Source organism: Vulpes vulpes, chromosome 7 (assembly GCF_048418805.1).
Source record: "Vulpes vulpes isolate BD-2025 chromosome 7, VulVul3, whole genome shotgun sequence".
Taxonomy (NCBI): domain Eukaryota; kingdom Metazoa; phylum Chordata; class Mammalia; order Carnivora; family Canidae; genus Vulpes; species Vulpes vulpes.
The window spans coordinates 20746230-20764487 of NC_132786.1; the positions used below are offsets into that span (position 1 = coordinate 20746230).

The 18258-nt window shown below is 49.6% G+C and overlaps 2 protein-coding genes across 29 annotated transcripts in view; one reads left to right on the forward strand and one right to left on the reverse strand.

Annotated features, from left to right (window-relative positions):
• Positions 1-4728, reverse strand: part of KMT2C (lysine methyltransferase 2C) — a 284827-nt gene extending 280099 nt beyond the window's left edge. For 25 of the 28 annotated variants that reach the window (XM_072763208.1, XM_072763207.1, XM_025993763.2 and 22 more), the window contains exon 1: positions 4345-4703. In XM_072763208.1, the coding sequence (XP_072619309.1) occupies positions 4345-4505 (161 nt within the window). In that variant the 5' untranslated portion in view covers positions 4506-4703. Of the gene's footprint in view, positions 1-4344 lie in introns of all 28 variants that reach the window. The other 3 variants (XM_072763203.1, XM_072763205.1, XM_072763209.1) reach the window with 1 other exon arrangement.
• An 8607-nt stretch (positions 4729-13335) lies between these two features.
• On the forward strand, positions 13336-15345 carry CCT8L2 (chaperonin containing TCP1 subunit 8 like 2). Its single transcript, XM_025993753.2, has one exon. It carries the CDS (start codon positions 13630-13632, stop codon positions 15295-15297), a length of 1668 nt encoding a protein of 555 aa, XP_025849538.1. The 5' UTR covers positions 13336-13629; the 3' UTR covers positions 15298-15345.
• The last annotated feature ends 2913 nt before the right edge of the window (positions 15346-18258 follow it).

Consider the following 18258-nt stretch of genomic DNA (forward strand, 5'->3'; position numbering starts at 1 on the left):
TGGGGGGTAGAGCAGTGTTTCTGTGACCCTGCAAACTGACTACAAATATGGCATAGGCAGAATTAACTGAGCTAGTAGGAAAATGTATTAAATCAGTATTTTCAAAATGGGAAAATAATTCTGATATTTAATTCACATGGAAACCCATGTATATCAAGTTTATATAGTAATAACCAATATACTGAACATAAAATTGAATATTAGACTAATAACATTCTCAAAGACTAGAGATTTCATGAATAAGACCAACAAGACAATAGCAAACTACAATGAGGTCAGGTTGGAGAACAACCACCTAACAGATGAGAGGCTGCCATTCCTGGACCAGCTTTTCAAGTACATTAAAACATTCCAATGCCTATTAAGTACCAGAGACCAGTAATTGCCAAAATTTCCATGTATCTAATTTCTTGAAAAATAAAAAGAATTACTATCATACAAATTACAAATTTGCATTATCTCAAGAAGCATGAATAATAACAGTGGTATCTTTCGACTACAAATTGCTGCTTTATGAAACTGCATATATTTAAATGCAATCCACCTTTTTATTACTTATTTCAAGTTCACAGCTATGGAAATGAGATTTTGAAAAGGGGAAGGGACTTACAAATATAGAATAGCAACAGTCATCTGCAGCAGAGCTTTTTTTTTTTTGCTGTCCCCTGTATGACATCACTGTGTTGTGCCCAATTTTCTACAACAATAAGGCTCTAGGTGGCTTTCTAATAACAGTAATTGCCCTTTGAAAAGAAAGTGGTTCAGAATATAAAGAGAGTTTTTTCAAAAAGAGTCAAGGATAGTGCCTCAGAAATCCTATCCCCACCACCTGCTTCTCCACCACCCCCACCCCCACCCCATCCCTAACATTAACTTTGTTGACTTGGTTAAAAAAATATATATATATATATATATGTGTGTATATATATATATATAGAATGGTTGTCTTCCCAATTTAGTAATGTGAATATATATTCCTAGGAAGGAAAAATAATATCAAAGCTTCGGTAAAACGTTCCTAAATATTAACAGAGAATTACACCTCTAGTATGTGCCTACTCTGCGGCAGGAGCTTCTTCACCAATGGAAAGACCTGTACCTCTAATAAATATTATAAACTATTCCAAATAACCAATTATTAGATAGTCCTTACTGTTAAGAACTTTTAAACAAATGTAAATTTCACTGTTCCACTTCACATTTGTGCAACAGGAAATCCTTATAGATCTACTTTTCAAAATGCCTCTAAGATCAATAGCTTCAGTTTAAAAAAACTCTCAATTTTAGTAAACAATTTTAAGATAATAGTTCATTAAAACTAATAACTATATAGACTATACTTTTTTTTTTTTTTTTAAAGATTTATTTATTCATTTACTTATGATAGATTGAGAGAGAGGGAGAGAGAGAGAGAGAGAGAGGCAGGCAGAGACATAGGAGGAGAGAGAAGCAGGCTCCATGCCAGGAGCCCGATGTGGGACTCGATCCCGGGTCTCCAGGATCGCGTCCTGGGCCAAAGGCAGGCGCCAAACCGCCGAGCCACCCAGGGATCCCCAGTCTATACTTTTTAAATACGTTAAATCAAAAATTATCTAACAGCATAAAACAAGAAAATGCTAAGCTTACTTACCTAATTATTAAAAATTCAAATATTCAAACTCAAAGAAAGTAAAATTAGCAGAGCATGGTTACCCTCTTTTTCTAAATCCAAAGACAAATACGCAAACCCACTTTAAAAACAACTGTCAGAAAACATCTTCTCTAGCATAAAACCACCCAGTTGGTGACCATCCAAGTGACAGGGCCAACTTAAAAACTTGCATCTCCATTGCACTTCACAAAACATACATTTTTTTTTTTCATTTCTTAGATAAGTATTTGCAGTCCCATGTAATTTTAGCATTTACAAACCTAATTTACATCTGTTACAGTGCCGTTTCACTTTCAGGATCTTCACTACCCAAGTGTAGGGTCCTTGCAACACTGTATAGAGACACACAACTGAAAATTCTTCTCTTTGCTTTCCAGCTCACTTATTAGTTTCCACTTACATGTTTCTAAAACAAATGGAGATTCATTCCCTTCAAAGGACACACCTAATTTTTTAAAAAGCACTAAAAAGTTTGGAATCACCAACGTTACCACTAAATTTCGTATAAGGAATGCTGAATCACCTCTCAAATCCAAGAAAGAAAACTCTCTTAAGACTTAGAATTGTGCTAAAGGTTTCCCAAAGTATTGATGTCTTTATACTGTTAGCATCATTCTGTAGAAATTTTTTAATTTCTCAAAGGACTGCTTTTTCCTTATTCGTAAAATGAGATAAAAATTAAAATAATATACTGGTAATACCCTAATCCAACCTTTCTTCCGGTGTACCCAGAGGCTGCACTAATACAAATGAACTCATTTCGATCTCAGGGGAGCTGTGTCTGTGTGCTCGTGTGCGCGCGCGCGCACGCACTTGCATGTGTATGGGTGAGGGGCGTGACAACACAGATGGGTCTACTCTTCCTACAGCAAGGATCTGAGAGCAAATCTAAAACATATCACATCAAATTAATATTCAGCAAGAAATCAAGAGGAGTCAAATGGGAAGCAATTAAGTTGAACCCTAATAAGGCTTGATATACGTTGCTTTAAAGGACACAAAAAAGTGACAAAGTTTAAAGTCACTTAAAACACCACCTTCCTTCTCCAAATGCCACTTAATAGAGAAATAATAATAATAATGGCATTTTTATAGAAGACCTGTCATTACCAGGCTCGCTAGCGGCATAATAAACCCTAACTTTGTATCCCGAAGAGGCGAATGCAATAATGTACACATATCCTGTACTTGTTTCTCTCACGATTTGTCATAGGTGGTAAGAGCTGGAAATAAAATATGGAGGCAAGTTAAAGGGCCCGAATCATTTTCATAGTAAAAGGACAGCAAAGCAGGAAAGAGAACATCCAGCCGGGGCTTCGTGGGTCTCCCACAGCCCCGCCTGGCTCTGCCTCGGTGAACACTGCTGCTTCTACTACGTACCACCGGGCATAACAGTAAGATCACCAACCGAAAGCGCCCGAGCACAGCAGCAGCAGCAGCAGCAGCAGCAGCAGCAGCAGCAGCGGCGGCAGCGGACTCTGCGTAAACGCGCCGCTCTCCCCCGCGTCCCCCTGCACCCTTCCACGCCGGCGGCTCAATGAGCTGGGATCCCAGAATGAAATGAGTAAGCAACACACGCCATTCTACAACTTCCGAAGACAGTCGCAGACCTTCCATGGCACCGTCAGGAGCCGCAAGAGCCCAGCCACTCGCTGCGTGCACTAAGACGGGCTGTTTCATCTCCAGGCAAAGTTGCCGAATGACCGCTTTGTCCAAGACGTTTCCAGTAAAGGAATAACCCAAGTCTAAGTCCCGCTGCGTGCTCGGGTACCGAGGAAGCCCCTCCCCAGCCCGGCTGCAGCTCGGGGTGGGGGGTGGGGGGCGGGGGTGGGGGGGCTCCCTGGACACAAGTTGGGCCACATTTCCATCTGCATTCCGTCCGAGCTGACGTGCCGTGCACGCCCGGCCTGCTGCGCGAAGCCCGCTCCGCTCCCCAAACTTGTGCACGCTCTGCCCCGGCCGCGCGATCACACCGGCGCCGAGCTCCCGGCCCCGGCGGTGCGGCGGTGCGGCGGCGGGGGGAGGGGACGGAGAAGTCGAGGGACTTCCTAATCTATCATTAGAAGATGAAAGCACCGGCTCGGGAGCAAGGAAAGTTCAAGGGGCAGCTAGCTGACAAAGGGAGGCGGCCGGGTCCTGCCGGCGCCCCCTCCCCCGAGGCCGGCGGGGAGACCACCTGGCCCGGCTCTTTGACAGCTCCGCGAGTGTCCCGCGGCGGACTGCTTTGTAGTTGACAATGCGCGCGTCCGGGGACCACCGAGGTGTGCGGCGCCGTGGGCTTCCCCGCTGACCACGCTAGGCCGGGAGAACCTCCCAGAAACGTCTCCCGACACAGATGCACCAAGAAAAGCCGGGCGCAAGGGCCAAACTAAAAAGTAAAGTGCGGCGGCGGCGGCGACGGCGGCGGCGGCGCGGGCCGTCGGAGCCCGGCCGCGCGGAGTGAGGTGCGGGCGCCCGCGGGAGGCCGGGCCGGGCCGGGTGGGGGGCGCGCGGCGCGGGGCGCGGGGCAGGCGGGCGGCCAGCCAGGCGGGCGGGCGGGCGCCCCGGGCCGGAGCCGCGCGGCCGCCGGGCCCCACCCCCACCCCGCGGGGGCGGCCGGGGGCGCGCGGGGGCAGGGGGCCGGGCGCGCCGGTGACAGCTCCGGCCCGGCGCCGCGGCTGGCTCCCGGCCTGGCTCCCTCACACTCAACTTACTTCTTTCTGGCTCTCTGGAAAGGGGAAGCGCCATCTTTGCGAGGCCGGCCCCGAGGTCTTTTGTCTGCGGCTGCGGGGCTCGGGGCCGGGGCTCCGGGCTCCTCGGGGGGTGGTGGCGGCGGCTGCGGCTGCTCCGCGCTCTTGTCCTCCTCCGACGACATCCTAGTCACCAGGAAAGACACATGGATCCCGGTCCTCCTCCTGGGGGGCTCCTCCCGCCGCCGCCGCCGCGGCCGCCGCCGCCGCTGCTGCTCGGGTTCCTCCTCCCCGGCTCAGCCTCTCGCATTTCCCGCAGCCCCGGGAGCAGCAGCAGGTACCGGGAGAGGCGGCAACATGGAGCGAGCAGGACACGCACTCACACACATACGCGCGGGCGCGCGCACCTCGGCGCGCAGGGGCCGGGCGGGGGGCGGGGGGCGGGGGGCGGCGGGCGGGGCGCGGGCGGGAGGGAGGGGCCGGCCGGCCGGGCGGGAGGTGCGGGCGGCGGCGGCGGCGGGCGGGGCGCGGGCGGGGGCCTGGCGGTGCGGGCGGGCGCGGGCGGGCGCGGGCGGGCGCGGGCGGGCGCCGGGCGGGGCGGGGCAACTCAGGGGCGCGGGGGGCGCCGGCCGGGGCTGCGCCCGCGCCCCTCCCCCAGCGCCCGCGGGCGGGAGGAGCCAGGGGCCGCGGCGCGGGGGGCGGCTGGCGGCGGGCGGCGGGCGGCGGGCAGGGGGTCGCGGCCCCGCCGGCCGCCCCTCCCCCGCGCGGGCCGCGTCGGGCCGGGCGGCGGCGGCGAAGTTTTGACAGCTGCTCCAGTTGTTGTTGTGGGTTCCGGGCGGCGCGAGCGCCGGCCCCTCAGCGCCCGCGCCCGCCCTCCCGGGCCGGGGAGGAGGAAGTTTTGCGGGTGTGCGTGTAGCACACACACACACACACACGACCGTCGCCGCCGCGCGAGGGCCGCGCCGGGTCTCCCCCGGGCGCCCCGCACCACAGACCTCTCAAACTCGCCGCCGTCTCGCCCACACACGGCCGCCGCGACGCCCCCGCCCCCTCCCCCACTCCTCGGCCCCGCCGCCCCCCGCGCGCCGCCGCTGCCACTCACAGGGCTCGCTCCGCGCATGCGCCGCCCGCGGACGCGCCGCCGCCGCTGACCTCACCGCCCCTCCCCCGCCCCCGCTCCCTCCGCCCGCCTCCCCCCGCTCCCCTCCCCTCCCCTCCCCTCCCTTCTCCTCCCCGCTCCTCGGCTCCTCTGACGCGGCCGCTGGGGCAGCGCCGCGACTCCGGCTCCGGCTCCGGCTCCGGCTCCGGCTCCGGCTCGGGAAAGCGCCAAGCTGCGGATGAGGCGATCCGGGATCGGGGTCGCGGGACTCCGCGGCGCGCGCCTCTCGGAGAGGAGGGCGGCGGGGCCGCTGGGGCTACGCTCGGGTTGCCCGGGAGCCGGCGGCCGCGGAGACCCCGGGATCCCCGGGACCCCGCCCCGCGGCCGGCCGGACCGAGCCCCCGGCGCCCCAGCAGCTCCCGCGGACGCCGAGTGCGCTGCGACTTCGCCGCGATCCGATTCCGGGGAGAGTTTCGTTATTGTAACGTCATTTAAAAAATGGGCCAGAGACGGTTTGTAGAGCTGTCAGACAGAAAGGAGGGTGACATGTTGAGCCAAAACGCCGAAAGACACCCCCCCCGTAACGACCGCAGAACTCGATCTTGGCGGGGGGGGGGGGGTGCCCAGAAATGCAAGGATTTCTGAGCCACCTCGCGGTGCGCGAAAGTGGGGCCAGAAGCGGGGGAACGGGCACTTTCTCGGGAAGGACCGTCACACGTGCGGGCGTGTGGACTCTCTTCTGCTGGGGAGGTAACTCTTCGGGGCTTGGCTTCACATGCACCGCCGACCGGCGTGTGTGCACCGGCGTGTGTGCCCCAGTGTGCGTGCCCAGCGTGTGAGCACCGGGGGAGTACCAGGACCTATCAGCATCTGCAGAAGGATGGGGATGAGCCGTGCTGCGCGGAGCGTGCCCTCCGGGCCCGCCCCGCCGGGGACCTTCCGACTGCGGGTCCTCCCGGTCCGCCCAGCAAGCTCCGAGCGAGGCCCCCGCTGCAGGTTCCGGTTTCCCAGCCAGGCTCTTCGCCTCCCATGACTCCCAACAGCCAGAACTTAAACTTTGAATTGCGTTTTCTATTTGGGCGAAGAATACACACAGTTTCATTTCCAGAGCCTGTTCTGGCCAAAAGCAGTTCCTTGAAATGGCTGAAATGAGGAGTCTAAGAAGATAGTCATTTGAATTCCTACAGGGCTTAATCCTTGCTGGCTTGTTCAAGTTTCCTAAATTTACAGCCACGGGATTTTTGAGACCGGGGAGAGGCTGACGTGGTAAATGCACACTATAAATTAAAAGTGCCTGATTTATAAATAGAAGTGCAACATGTATATGCCTAATGATGAATTTATGAAGCAGTATATTTAAGGTTTTTTCATTCCTCGTTCTCTTCAATTTTCTTTTCTTGCACATTACATTTTAAAGTACACTTTTCAAACATTGGGTTATGAATCCAAATGCTTTTCTGTGTTCATTACTGAAATTAGAGCAGTCATTTCCAACTGTGAGTTTCACATGCACGAAATTATACATCAGGATATTTCAATATACTTCTTCAGCACTTGGGAGAATTTAAAAGAGTGTGTGCAAATTGCAAGTCACTCCTGCTGGAGAGAAGTTTTAAAAGGAATAACTGAGAACAGAACAGAAAAGTGGGTAGAATGAACAAAAAGCTAAGAAACAGAGGTCTGTGCAGTGATGCTTCTGGAAAGAAAAGATGTTGAGGGATAGGAAGCCCAGCCTTAAATCTCCATTCCTTCAGCTACTGTGAGCAGACAAGCAGTTGGGATCTGTTTAAATAGAATAGCAGGCTTGTGGGCCTGAAGTTCGCATGGGTAGAGCAAATAAAATACAACTCAGAAAGCAAAGGAAGGATTCAAAGAATACCTGTTTAACAAAGTTTTCCGAAGGTTTTTCCATGTCCATGATCCAAATTTCAGAGCCCTGAGACCACAATGGCAAAAAGCCAGGAGTCATGTAGCTGAGGTTACTCAAAATTATAAAATCAGAAAGGCACAAAGTGTCTGGAAGCACCAAATGAAAAAAAAAAAAAAAATATATATATATATATATATATATACTTTTTTCATAGGTACACAAAAATGTAGGTATTTTTAAAACAAGGTATATATGCACCATAATATTAGCAGCAATCATCTCTGAAGGGTTGGATTACAAGGGACTTTCACTTTCTATATTACATTTTTCTATAATGTTTGAATCCTTCAGAGCACATGCAGTATGATATGTATTAAATATTTAGAATGTGGTTTGGGAGGTGAGGATTGTTATCTACACCAATGAAAAACCAACATCTCATGAAACTAAGCAGAATAAGACCCTCAAGGAGTCTGGCAAACAAGGGATGGTAAATAAAAATTCACAGTACAATAGCCATTCTTGCTAATGGAGGCCTATAGATGTCACTGATACGGTCTTTATTTAGAGTTTGTCTGCTTTGCTGTGTTTTAGTGAATGTAAAATATTTATAAGCCTCTCTCGTAGGTTCACTAGTAATTGTCCCTCTCTCTCTCTCTTCTTTATTCCTGTAAAGTCTTAAACTCCTCAGGGTTTTTTAGGAAGCAAACTTACTGTTGTAGAAGGACCACTGAAAACTTAAATTCTAGACCCTCTAATCTTTGTGTTCATGTTTTTACTGTTAAAGTTTCACTTTTGCAGTCGTAGGATATCAATTTTTGTCCTTTTTCAGCAAAAAAAAGTTTTGTTTTTAAGATTTATTTATTCATGAGAGACACAGAGAGAGAGGCAGAGACACAGGCAGAGGGAGAAGCAGGCTCCACGCAAGGAGCCCGATGCGGGACTCCAGGATCATCGCCCTGAGCCAAAGGCAGGCACCAAACTGCTAAGCCACCCAGGCATCCCCCCCAAAAAAATGTTTTTAAAAGAATTTCAGGGGCTTGGGGCTGGCTCAGTCTGTAGAGCCTATCACTCTTGGTCTCAGCTGTATGAGTTTGAGCCCCATGTTTGGTGTAGACATTACTTAACAAATAAAATTTTAAAAGAATGTCAATCATTTAATATTAGTTCATATTGGGACACCTGGGTGGCTCAGCGGTTGAGCATCTGCCTTTGGCTCAGGGCATGATCCCAGGATCCGGGATCGAGTGGGGCTCCTTGGAGGAAGCCTGCTTCTCCCTCTGCCTGTGTCTCTGCCTCTCTCTCTCTCTCTTTCTCTCTCTCCCCGTGTCTCTCATAAATAAAATCTTTTTTAAAATAATTAATTAAAATTAGTTCATATTTAGTACATAGTGTGTTTTAGCTTTAAAAATTCTTAAAAAAAATTCTTATTGCCTTACAGGAGTTATTTCAGTAATATGTACCTGTTGTACAGAAAAATTAAAGGAAGAATCAAAGAAGTAATTAAACAGAACATTCACCTTCAAAAATAATTTGTGTGTAAGAGTGTGAGGCATAAGTAGATGTTGTGCAGCACATTTCATATAGATATGAATCTTGCCCTCTAGGGGTCTATGATTTAAGCCTGGCACTACTTAACAAGATAAACACAAAAAAGGGCAAGCAGGCAACTGAAAAATAAACATGGGAATACATACAAATAGAAAGATTAAATATTTACATCCATTGTGTACAAGACCATGGTCTTAATAGAAATGCATCTGGGGATGTGGGGGGAAGGGCAGAGGTGGAGAAGTCAGCAGACAACCCTGTCTATTTAGGAGACAAATAGAAAAACATTGTGCCAACAAGTGGTAGCAACTAGAAACCTACCCCCTTCCCCCCCCCATACCCTCGCCCCCCCCACACACACACACAGGTTCCCCTTTATTGATAATACAAGACTACTACTGCGTTAGTTTCCCGGGCTGCCGCTACTAACTACCACAAGGTGGGGGGCTTAAAGCAACAGAAGTGTATTCTTTCACAGTACTGGTAGCTACAAGTCCAAAATCAAGGTGTTGGCAGGACTGGTTCCTCGTGGTAGGCTCTAGGGAAGAAGCTGTCATGCCCCTCGGCTCCTAGTGGTTGCCCACAATCCTTGGTGACCTCGGCTGTAGAGCATCCCTCCAATGGCCATCCTCCCCCTGTGTCTCTGTGCCCTCACGTGGTGTTCTCTGGGTATGTGTCTCTTCTCCTCTAAGGACCAGGCATATCAGAATAAGGATCCACCCTCTGGATGCCACATACACACACACATACACACACACACACACACACACACACACACACACACACACACGGTGGCTCAGCTGGTGAAGCATCTGCCTTCAGCTCATCAGGTCATGATCCCCGGGGCCTGGGATGAGAGTCCATCTAGGCTCCTTGCTCAGCAGGGAGTCGGCTTCTCCCTCTGCCCCTCCCCCCTGCCTGTAATCTCGTTCTCTCTCTCTCATGCTCACTCTCTCTATCAAATAAGTAAATAAAGTCTTTAAAAAAGAATTCCCCCAGTACAGTATGACCTCACCTTAATTATTCAACTCAATTTAACTACCAAACAGCCTATACTGGTGCCTACTCTCCTTAGCAGGTCAAAATGTGTGCAGGAAAATGTATATAATGAGTTAACTGCAGGCAAACTTGGCACAAAATATTCACATTTCTTTTACACCTAATCGATTTATTTATAGGATAAATAAAATCCAGGTGAATTTAGCAATGACAGTGTCCACATAGTGAGAAGTAAAGTTGCAATTTACCCGTTCCTTGGTTAGTTTAAGCTATGGAAAGGTGAGTCAAAAAATTTTGGTCCAGGGACGCCTGGGGGGCTCAGTGGCTGAGCATCTGACTTGGGCTCAGATCATGATCCCAGGGTGCTGGGATCAAGCCCCGGGGGAGCCTACTTCTCCCTCTGCCTGTGTCTCTGCCTTTCTCTGTGTGTCTCTCATGAATAACTAAATAAAATCATAAAAAAAAAAAATCGGTCCAAAATGTACTGTTTGGGGCCTGTTTCCAAGGTCAAAGACAATGACCAGACCCTCACATTCCCCTGTGCTGTGAAGTGAAATGGATGAAGATACCACAACATAAAATCATGTACCTTTACAATGGAAATGGAACTCAAGTCCCACCCATCACTCTTGAAGTCTCATCTCCTCAGCATGGCCCCCTGAGCCTTGCCACCTGGCCAGCCAAAGTGTCCATCCCCTCTGCCCTGCCCCCCTTCCTCCCCACAGGGAGCTCCAGACTTCAGAATTACCTTTGGTTCATCAGGCTGTCCCAGCTCCCTTCATTTCTCACGTGGCCAGTTCCTGCTTCTTTAGACCTCACCTCCATCCCTGACCACCACTCTCCCCATGCCAATGACAATGTGTCACACACACACCCATGCTTCTGCAAGCCCCATGCTTCCCCCATACCAATAGCTCTCAGGGCCTGGAAAGCGTCCCACCCTGGCTGTCTGTATCATACCCGATGCCCTAGTGGAAAGGGCTGCAGTTATCTGCCCTTACTCATCTTTCATCTCTATGATTCAGCAGCTGCTCAATAAATAGTTGTGGAATAAGTAAAATAAATGGGAAAATGTATGTTAAGTGTTAAGAAAAAGAGCTAAGGTGATTTCCCCCAACATATACCAGGAGTGTTTATTTTTTAAAAAGAAACTGCCTCCAGGGATCCCTGGGTGGCGCAGCGGTTTGGCGCCTGCCTTTGGCCCAGGGCGCGATCCTGGAGACCCGGGATCGAATCCCACATCGGGCTCCCGGTGCATGGAGCCTGCTTCTCCCTCTGCCTGTGACTCTGCCTCTCTCTCTCTGTGTGACTATCATAAATAAAAATTAAAAAAAAAAAATTTATAAAAAAAAAAAAGAAACTGCATCCATATAAACAATGTAAACATGCATACTTTGCTATATTTTGTGTACATTTCTATAAAGAAGCAGACTAGTCATCTTTGCCCCCATCCCCAACATTTGTTATATGACACTCTTCTCAAGGGTTACTGGCTTTCAGAAGCCTGGGCCTGGAGGCACACACCTGTTTCTAAAGGAGTCTCCAAAATCAAAAGAGGTCAAAACAGTTGTCCACAGTTTTCAGACACCATAATATCTCCTTAAAAAACATTTCTCCCAGTCACCATAATGTTGAGAGGGAAATGATTATAGAATAACTCATATAACATGGATCACACCATCCACTTATGGAAAACTGCAGAAATCCACAACAATCTATGTAAGAATAGAAGTGCATGGTCATAATGTTCATCAAAATGCAAACCATGATTATCCGAGCTGGAATTCCAAATGACACCTGACACCAGCTTTCTTTGCATTTTTCTTTTTAACTTTTATAATGAATAGCTATCATTTTTACAAAAGCAATCAAGTTGTTTTGGGAGGAAAAAGTTTTTTTTGTTTTTCTTCCAGAATTATCTCCATTTTCCCCTTAATTATATTTCACTCTGACAGGTATTTCTTTCCTTTTCTTTCTTGCTATCATCTTGTCTGAGGAAATATTAAAACAATGCCCAACATACAATCATGATTCCTGACTGGTATAATCAGGTTCAGAGTTCTGGGGCTCCCCCTGCTTGGGGACAGCTGCTATTAAGCAAAGTAAAAAGGGGTTTTTTCCAAACGAAAAACGAATGGTATTGCTCTGTCTTTCCCCTATTCTTAATAATCGTAATCTTCACCACTTCCAGCTGGTGCTCTGCCTAACACCTACAGAAGTTGTATTCATTTGGTGCAAATCTCTTCCCCTCCCCGTGTCCACGTTCCTGTCTGTTGGAATTCCCCATTCCATTGAACATAGTGGGTGCTCAATAAATATTTATGAAACTATTACCCCAGTGGGCTGCATTTGAGGAAGAGGAGTGAGAGAGCCAGGGAAGGAGGGCAACTGGGAGGAACTGAAATTCTAGGGGCTGAGTGTAAGACAGACAGAGACGGGCTTAAAGTCACTGCCAGCGGTTTTCTACTTTTCCCACCACTGGGAGGCTAGGCACTGACCCTCAGTTGCAGACATTATAGTTTTTCTGTAGGTTGCCAGCATCCTTCCCTCCCTTGTCTTGACCTGCCTTTGCCAGCTCGGTGACATCTCTGTCACTGGAAGGAGGAGCATCACACACCTGCAGCTGGGAAGGCAAACAGGCCGGTAAACACTGTAGAGATCCCAATGAGCAGCACCAATGGTGGGGGTGGCCAAGGAGGCCCAGGTAGACAGGTAACAACACCTAGCTAGCAGCACACAGCCCTCCCTGAGCAAGTACAACCAAACCCCTGCAACTACAACATGCTCTGCAGGAGCTACCCCCTTCATTGGGAACGTGACATGGGTGGGTATTTCCACTGGCTCTCCTCTCCACTGTCTCCAAAGTTTATTTATTTATTTATTTTTAATTTATTTATTCATGACAGACACACACAGAGAGAGAGACAGGCAGAGACACAGGCAGAGGGAGAAGCAGGCTCTATTCAGGGAGCCTGACATGGGACTTGATCCCGGTGTCTCCAAAGTTTATTTATTTATTTTTAAAAGATCTATTTATTTAAAAAAAAAAAAAGATCTATTTATTTATTTATGATAGACACAGTGAGAAGGAGAGAGAGAGAGACAGAGGAGGAGGGCAAAGCAGGCTCCATGCCGGGAGCCCGATGTGGGACTCGATCCCGGGACTCCAGGATCACTCCCTGGGCCAAACCACTGAGCCACCCAGGGATCCCCCGTCTCCAAGGTTTAAATGAAACTCTGGGGGCAGCCCGGTGGCTCAGTCGTTTAGTGCCACCTTCAGCCCAGGGTGTGATCCTGGAGACCCGGGATTTTATGTATATATATAAAATATATTAATATATAATATATATATATAAATATGTATATTATATATAAATATATAAAATAAATGTAACTCTTGGGCCTGGTGCATAGGAGTGGGTCCCTCATGGGCCAGTGGCCCAGACCTGCCCCCCCGCCCCTGCCTGCCCGCAGGGCCTCCCAAACTTGCAGCATCCTTCTGTGACCTCATTCCCTGCCCCTGGTTCCATGTGCCACTCTGTGACTTCATCACGGGAATCCCGGTGCAGCTACCAGGCTCCAGAGGCCCCCAAGACCCGCTCCTTACAGACCAGTCTGGGGAGTGGTTGAGGGCTGAGCTCTCTGCAGGCACATCATCCCTGCCCCATCCGGGAGCGCCCCCTTCTCCAGACATCAGCTGCTGGGCTTTGGGCACCTTTCTTCGCCGACCCCCCTCTAAGAAGCGCCCAAAGTCGGCTTCCGGGCGCCCCCGCCCCCGCTTCCAGAGGCGATGGCCGGCGGAGCCACAGCGGCGCCGCCTCTGCCCGAGCGCCTGGGGCCGGGGCCGAGACGGCGCGCCAGGGGCCCGGGGGCGCAGGAGGAGCACCTGCTTTGCAGCGTGCCGGCGGCGCAGACCTTGGCCAGGGTCATCCGGCCTTGCTACGGGCCCCACGGCCGGCAGAAGCTCCTGGTCACCGCCAGAGGAACCACCGTGTTCACGGGCTCCGCGGCGGCCATCCTCCGGGCGCTGGAGCTGGAGCACCCCGCCGCGCGGTTGCTGCGCGAGGCGGCCCACACGCAGGCAGAGAGCTGCGGCGACGGCGCGGCCTTCGTGGTTCTGCTGGCGGAAGCCCTGCTGCAGCAGGCCGAGCACCTGCTGCGCGCCGGCCTGCCCCGCTCCCAGCTGCGCGAGGCCTACGCCGCGGCCACCGCCGAGGTCCTGGCCCTGCTGCCCTCCCTGTCCATCCGCTCGCTGGGGCCGCTGGAAGATCCCTTCTGGGCCCTCTATTCGGTGATGAACACCCACTCCGCATCCCAGATGGACTACCTGACCAAGCTGGTGGCACACGCTTGCTGGGCCATCAAGGAGCTGGACGGCAGCTTCCACCGCGAGCGTGTGGGGGTGTGCACCCTGCGAGGGGGCAGGCTCGAGGACTCATGCCTGCTCCCGGGGATGGCCCTGTCCGCGAAGCCCTGCGGCCAGGTGATCAGCGTGCTGCACGGGGCCAGGGTAGCTCTCTTCGTTTGCGCCTTCGGGCCCGCCAGCCCAAATGCACCTGCTACGGCCCGCCTCTCGAGCTCTGCTGACCTAACTAAATTTAGGAAAGGCAGTGAACAGCTGATAGAAAAGCAGGTGGCCCAACTGGTAACTGCATGTATTAACGTGGCGGTGGTGTGGGGGAACATCGATGAGAATACGCTGACGCTGGCCGATAAGTATGGCATCATGGTGATTCAGGCCAGGTCCCGGAGGGACATGGTTTACCTGAGTGAGGTGTTGGGTACACCTCTGATGCCTTATCTGATTCCTCCCCTGAAGCCAGGGAAGTGCCAGAGGGTGTATCAGCAGGACCTTGGGGAAGGTGTGGCCGTTGTCTTTGAGTGGGAATGCCCGGGCACCCCTGCCCTCACCATAGCCCTCAGGGGGGCCACCGCAGAGGGGCTGAAGAGTGCAGAGCAGGCTGCCTACCACGGCATCGATGCCTACTTCCAGTTGTGTCAGGATCCCAGACTGCTCCCAGGAGCTGGGGCCACAGAGATGGCTCTGGCAAAAATACTCTCAGAAAAAGGAAGCAGGTTGGAAGGGCTTAATGGGCCTGCCTTCCTCGCATTTGCACAGGCCCTTCAGTCTCTCCCCGAAACCTTAGCCGAGAATGCAGGCCTAGTGGTCTCAGAGGTCATGGCAGAGATGAAGGGGGCTCACCAAGCTGGGAACTTGCTGGTAGGCGTTGGGGTTGAGGGGATCATCAACGTGACCCAGGAAGGAGTGTGGGACACCCTGGTAGCCAAAGCCCAAGGACTTCGAGCCGTAGCTGATGTGGCCCTACAGCTTGTGAATGTAGATGAAATTGTAGTGGCCAAGAAAAGTCCCATGTGTCAACAGGACTCGAATCCTGTTCCTAAGAAGGCAAAGGAATGCCTATCTCCTGTGAAAAAGTCAAATCCTTGGAACAATTAAGTAGCAATATCTGCAATAAAATGGGGATTGCCCAGAAAGGCACAAACGCTTCAGAACGAATGCTTGCTGTATTTATTCCCTCCATGTTTCATACTATTAGAGTCAGTCTCTTTAGATGAAAACAACCAAAAGAACCACAAGATAAAAGTCCTTTTCCTTGATTTATTTCCTTTCAGATTCCTGGCTTTTTTTTTTTTTTTCATCTCCTGTTTCTCTCCATCATATTTGGTTCCTTTCCTCAAAAGAGCAGGATTCAATTCTATAAAACGTTTTTTTTTTTTTAAGATTTTATTTTTTTATGAGAGACACAGAGAGAGAGAGAGAGAGAGAGGCAGAGACACAGGCAGAGGGAGAAGCAGGCTCCATGCAGGGAGCCCTTATGTGTTCCCCGGGCCCCAGGATCAGGCCCTGGGCTGAAGGTGGTGCTAAACTGCTGAGCCACTGGGGCTGCCCATCTATAAAAGATTTTTAAATTGAGTCCCTGGGCTTCAGGGAGGGAGGGAGGGAGGAAGGAAGGAAGGAAGGAAGGAAGGGAGGGAGGGAGGGAGGAAGGAAGAAGGGAGGAAGGGAAGGGAAGGGAAGGAAAGGAAGGAAGGAAATAGTACAGGAATCTCTTCCCAACTGTTTGAGTTATCCCCACCTGATATCCTAATATATGTGAATTTCTGTCTAGATGTCACATTAGCAATCTGAGAACATCAGTGTAAGTTCACAGGAGCGGCTGCACATTCCTGTTGTGATTCTTTGGGAAAAGAAGGGAAATGTTACTTTAAGGGAAAGAGGGAGGAGAAAAGGAGGAGGAGAAGGAGGAGAAAGGGAAATGAACCGGCAGGCAGAATAAAATAAACTCTTGGCATAGATAATGAAAAAACACACACCTTAGAACTGCATGAAGGTTGTTGTGTAGGTGAGGAGAATTGGGGAGCATCTGGCTTCAGGGTATCCCAGTAGGGCTGCGATTAGGGTTGGATACCCCTGGGCATTGAAGAGGGAGTTCGAGCAGAGCTGGGAGCAGAGCAGCGTACATTACCCACAGCCTTTTCCACCTTAACCATTCAAGTTATTCTGCCCCTGGGAAAAAAGCAGAACCTAGGGACAAAATCTAGGCAATGGAAGCTGCAATCTCTTACAATCATTTAAAAAAAGTGCTGTAAGCATCTGGAAAGAGATCCAGACTCAAGAAACAAATGTCTTGAAAAAGAAAAAGAAAAAAAAAGAAAGAAAAAGAAAAAGAAAGAAAGAAGAAAGAAAGAAAAGAAAGAAAGAAAGAAAGAAAGAAAGAAAGAAAGAAAGAAAGAAAGAAAGAAAGAAAGAAAGAAATGTCTTCTACTGGGCATACAAAACAAAACAAAATGTGCAAAGATTCCTTTGAAACTTGGAAGAAGTAAAATCCTGAAAAGCTGTTAGTGAACAAAAGATGTAAAATGGGAATGTAAAGAACTAGACTCATTTCTCATGTGAGATGCAAAAGACATCCTTGTTGTGTCCTTCCTTGTTGGGGCTCCATCATTCTATTTTAGTGAATGTAACTAAGTGCTTTCATATTTCTCCCCTGCCCTCAAGTTCCATATTCTCATAGTCTCAAATTCCATAAGAGGTGATGATAGAAATAGCTAATTTTTTTTAGAAATAGCTAATTTTTTAAAAAGTTTAAGCAAACTGTATATAAATTTTATTTAATCATCAAAACCATCTCCTGAGAAAGGAGCTTGATTAACTCTCAGTTGCAGGAGACACAAATGAGCTTCAGAAAAAAGTAACTGGCCAAAGTTATACGGTAAATAGAAGAGGAAAATCCATTCTCCTATTTGTTGTTTTATCGCCCCAATCATACATTCCTCTATTGTGATGTTTTCACAGATACAACCCCTAGGATTACAAAGAAAGTATGTCTCAAAAGGCCTTTTGAAAATTCTCCAATGTGTTTTTTTAATCAGACAAAAAGCCTTGTGTGTGTATGTATGTATGTGTATATATATATTTATATATATATATATATTATATATGATCGGCTTCTGCTCACAGAGAATATTTTAGTTATATATGCAAGACATATGTAGTCCAGACAATGTAAGATCATGTATTTTAAAAGTCCTAAGTTTGATATACAGGATATTTTTTTGATGATTTATCTAGGGGAGAAATCATTGCAGCATTAACATCTCCTTTGCCCCTGGACAGACAGGCAGACAGACACATTACACACACACACAATTGTATATATGTAGATACAAGTTAAAATGATTGAGGATAGGATAGTCTTACAAGGGACAAGGAAAGATAGAGCAGACACAAACTGAACTAGCATATGCTGGGAACTTTGAAGGTAAAAACCCCTGACCCAAACCTGAAACCCGAGGAGACAGAAAAAATTTGGGCATCTTCAGGAGGTGCCCAGGGGTCCTGGAGTTTGGGCTGCTGGGGCCCCTGAACCGCCTTGGGTCCCACCTACGCCAACACTGGTTGGTCAGCTTTTCAATTCTGTGAACTGCCAGGCATCCTTAAGATCCATCCCCTTGAGTAAGCCAGCGCTGCCTTTGCCTCCTTGTACTTGAAAAAGTATTAGCAGGTCCGAAAAGGAAGGAAACACCATGGGACAGTGAAGGTGACCGCGGGGGCAGCTAGCAGCCCAGACTTAGGGAAGAGGAGCAGGAGGAGGGTGGTCACTATAAGCTCAAAGTGCTCGGGTATGGAGTCCCTCTTAGCTTCAGCTGAGGACCTCTCCTCTCCAGCTTGCCCCCTAGGTTCTTGCTGCTCAAAGCATGATCCCTGACCTTGAAGCACCACAGCCATTCAGGTGATTCAGGGCAGATCACTAGTGTGGAATCTCAGCCCTACCCCCCACTCCACAGACCTACTACGTCAGAATCTGCAGTGTAACACGGTCCCCAAATGATCGGGTGCATATTAAAGTCTGGGAAACACTGATTTAGGCAAGAACTCCGACTAGCTCTAGCTTGA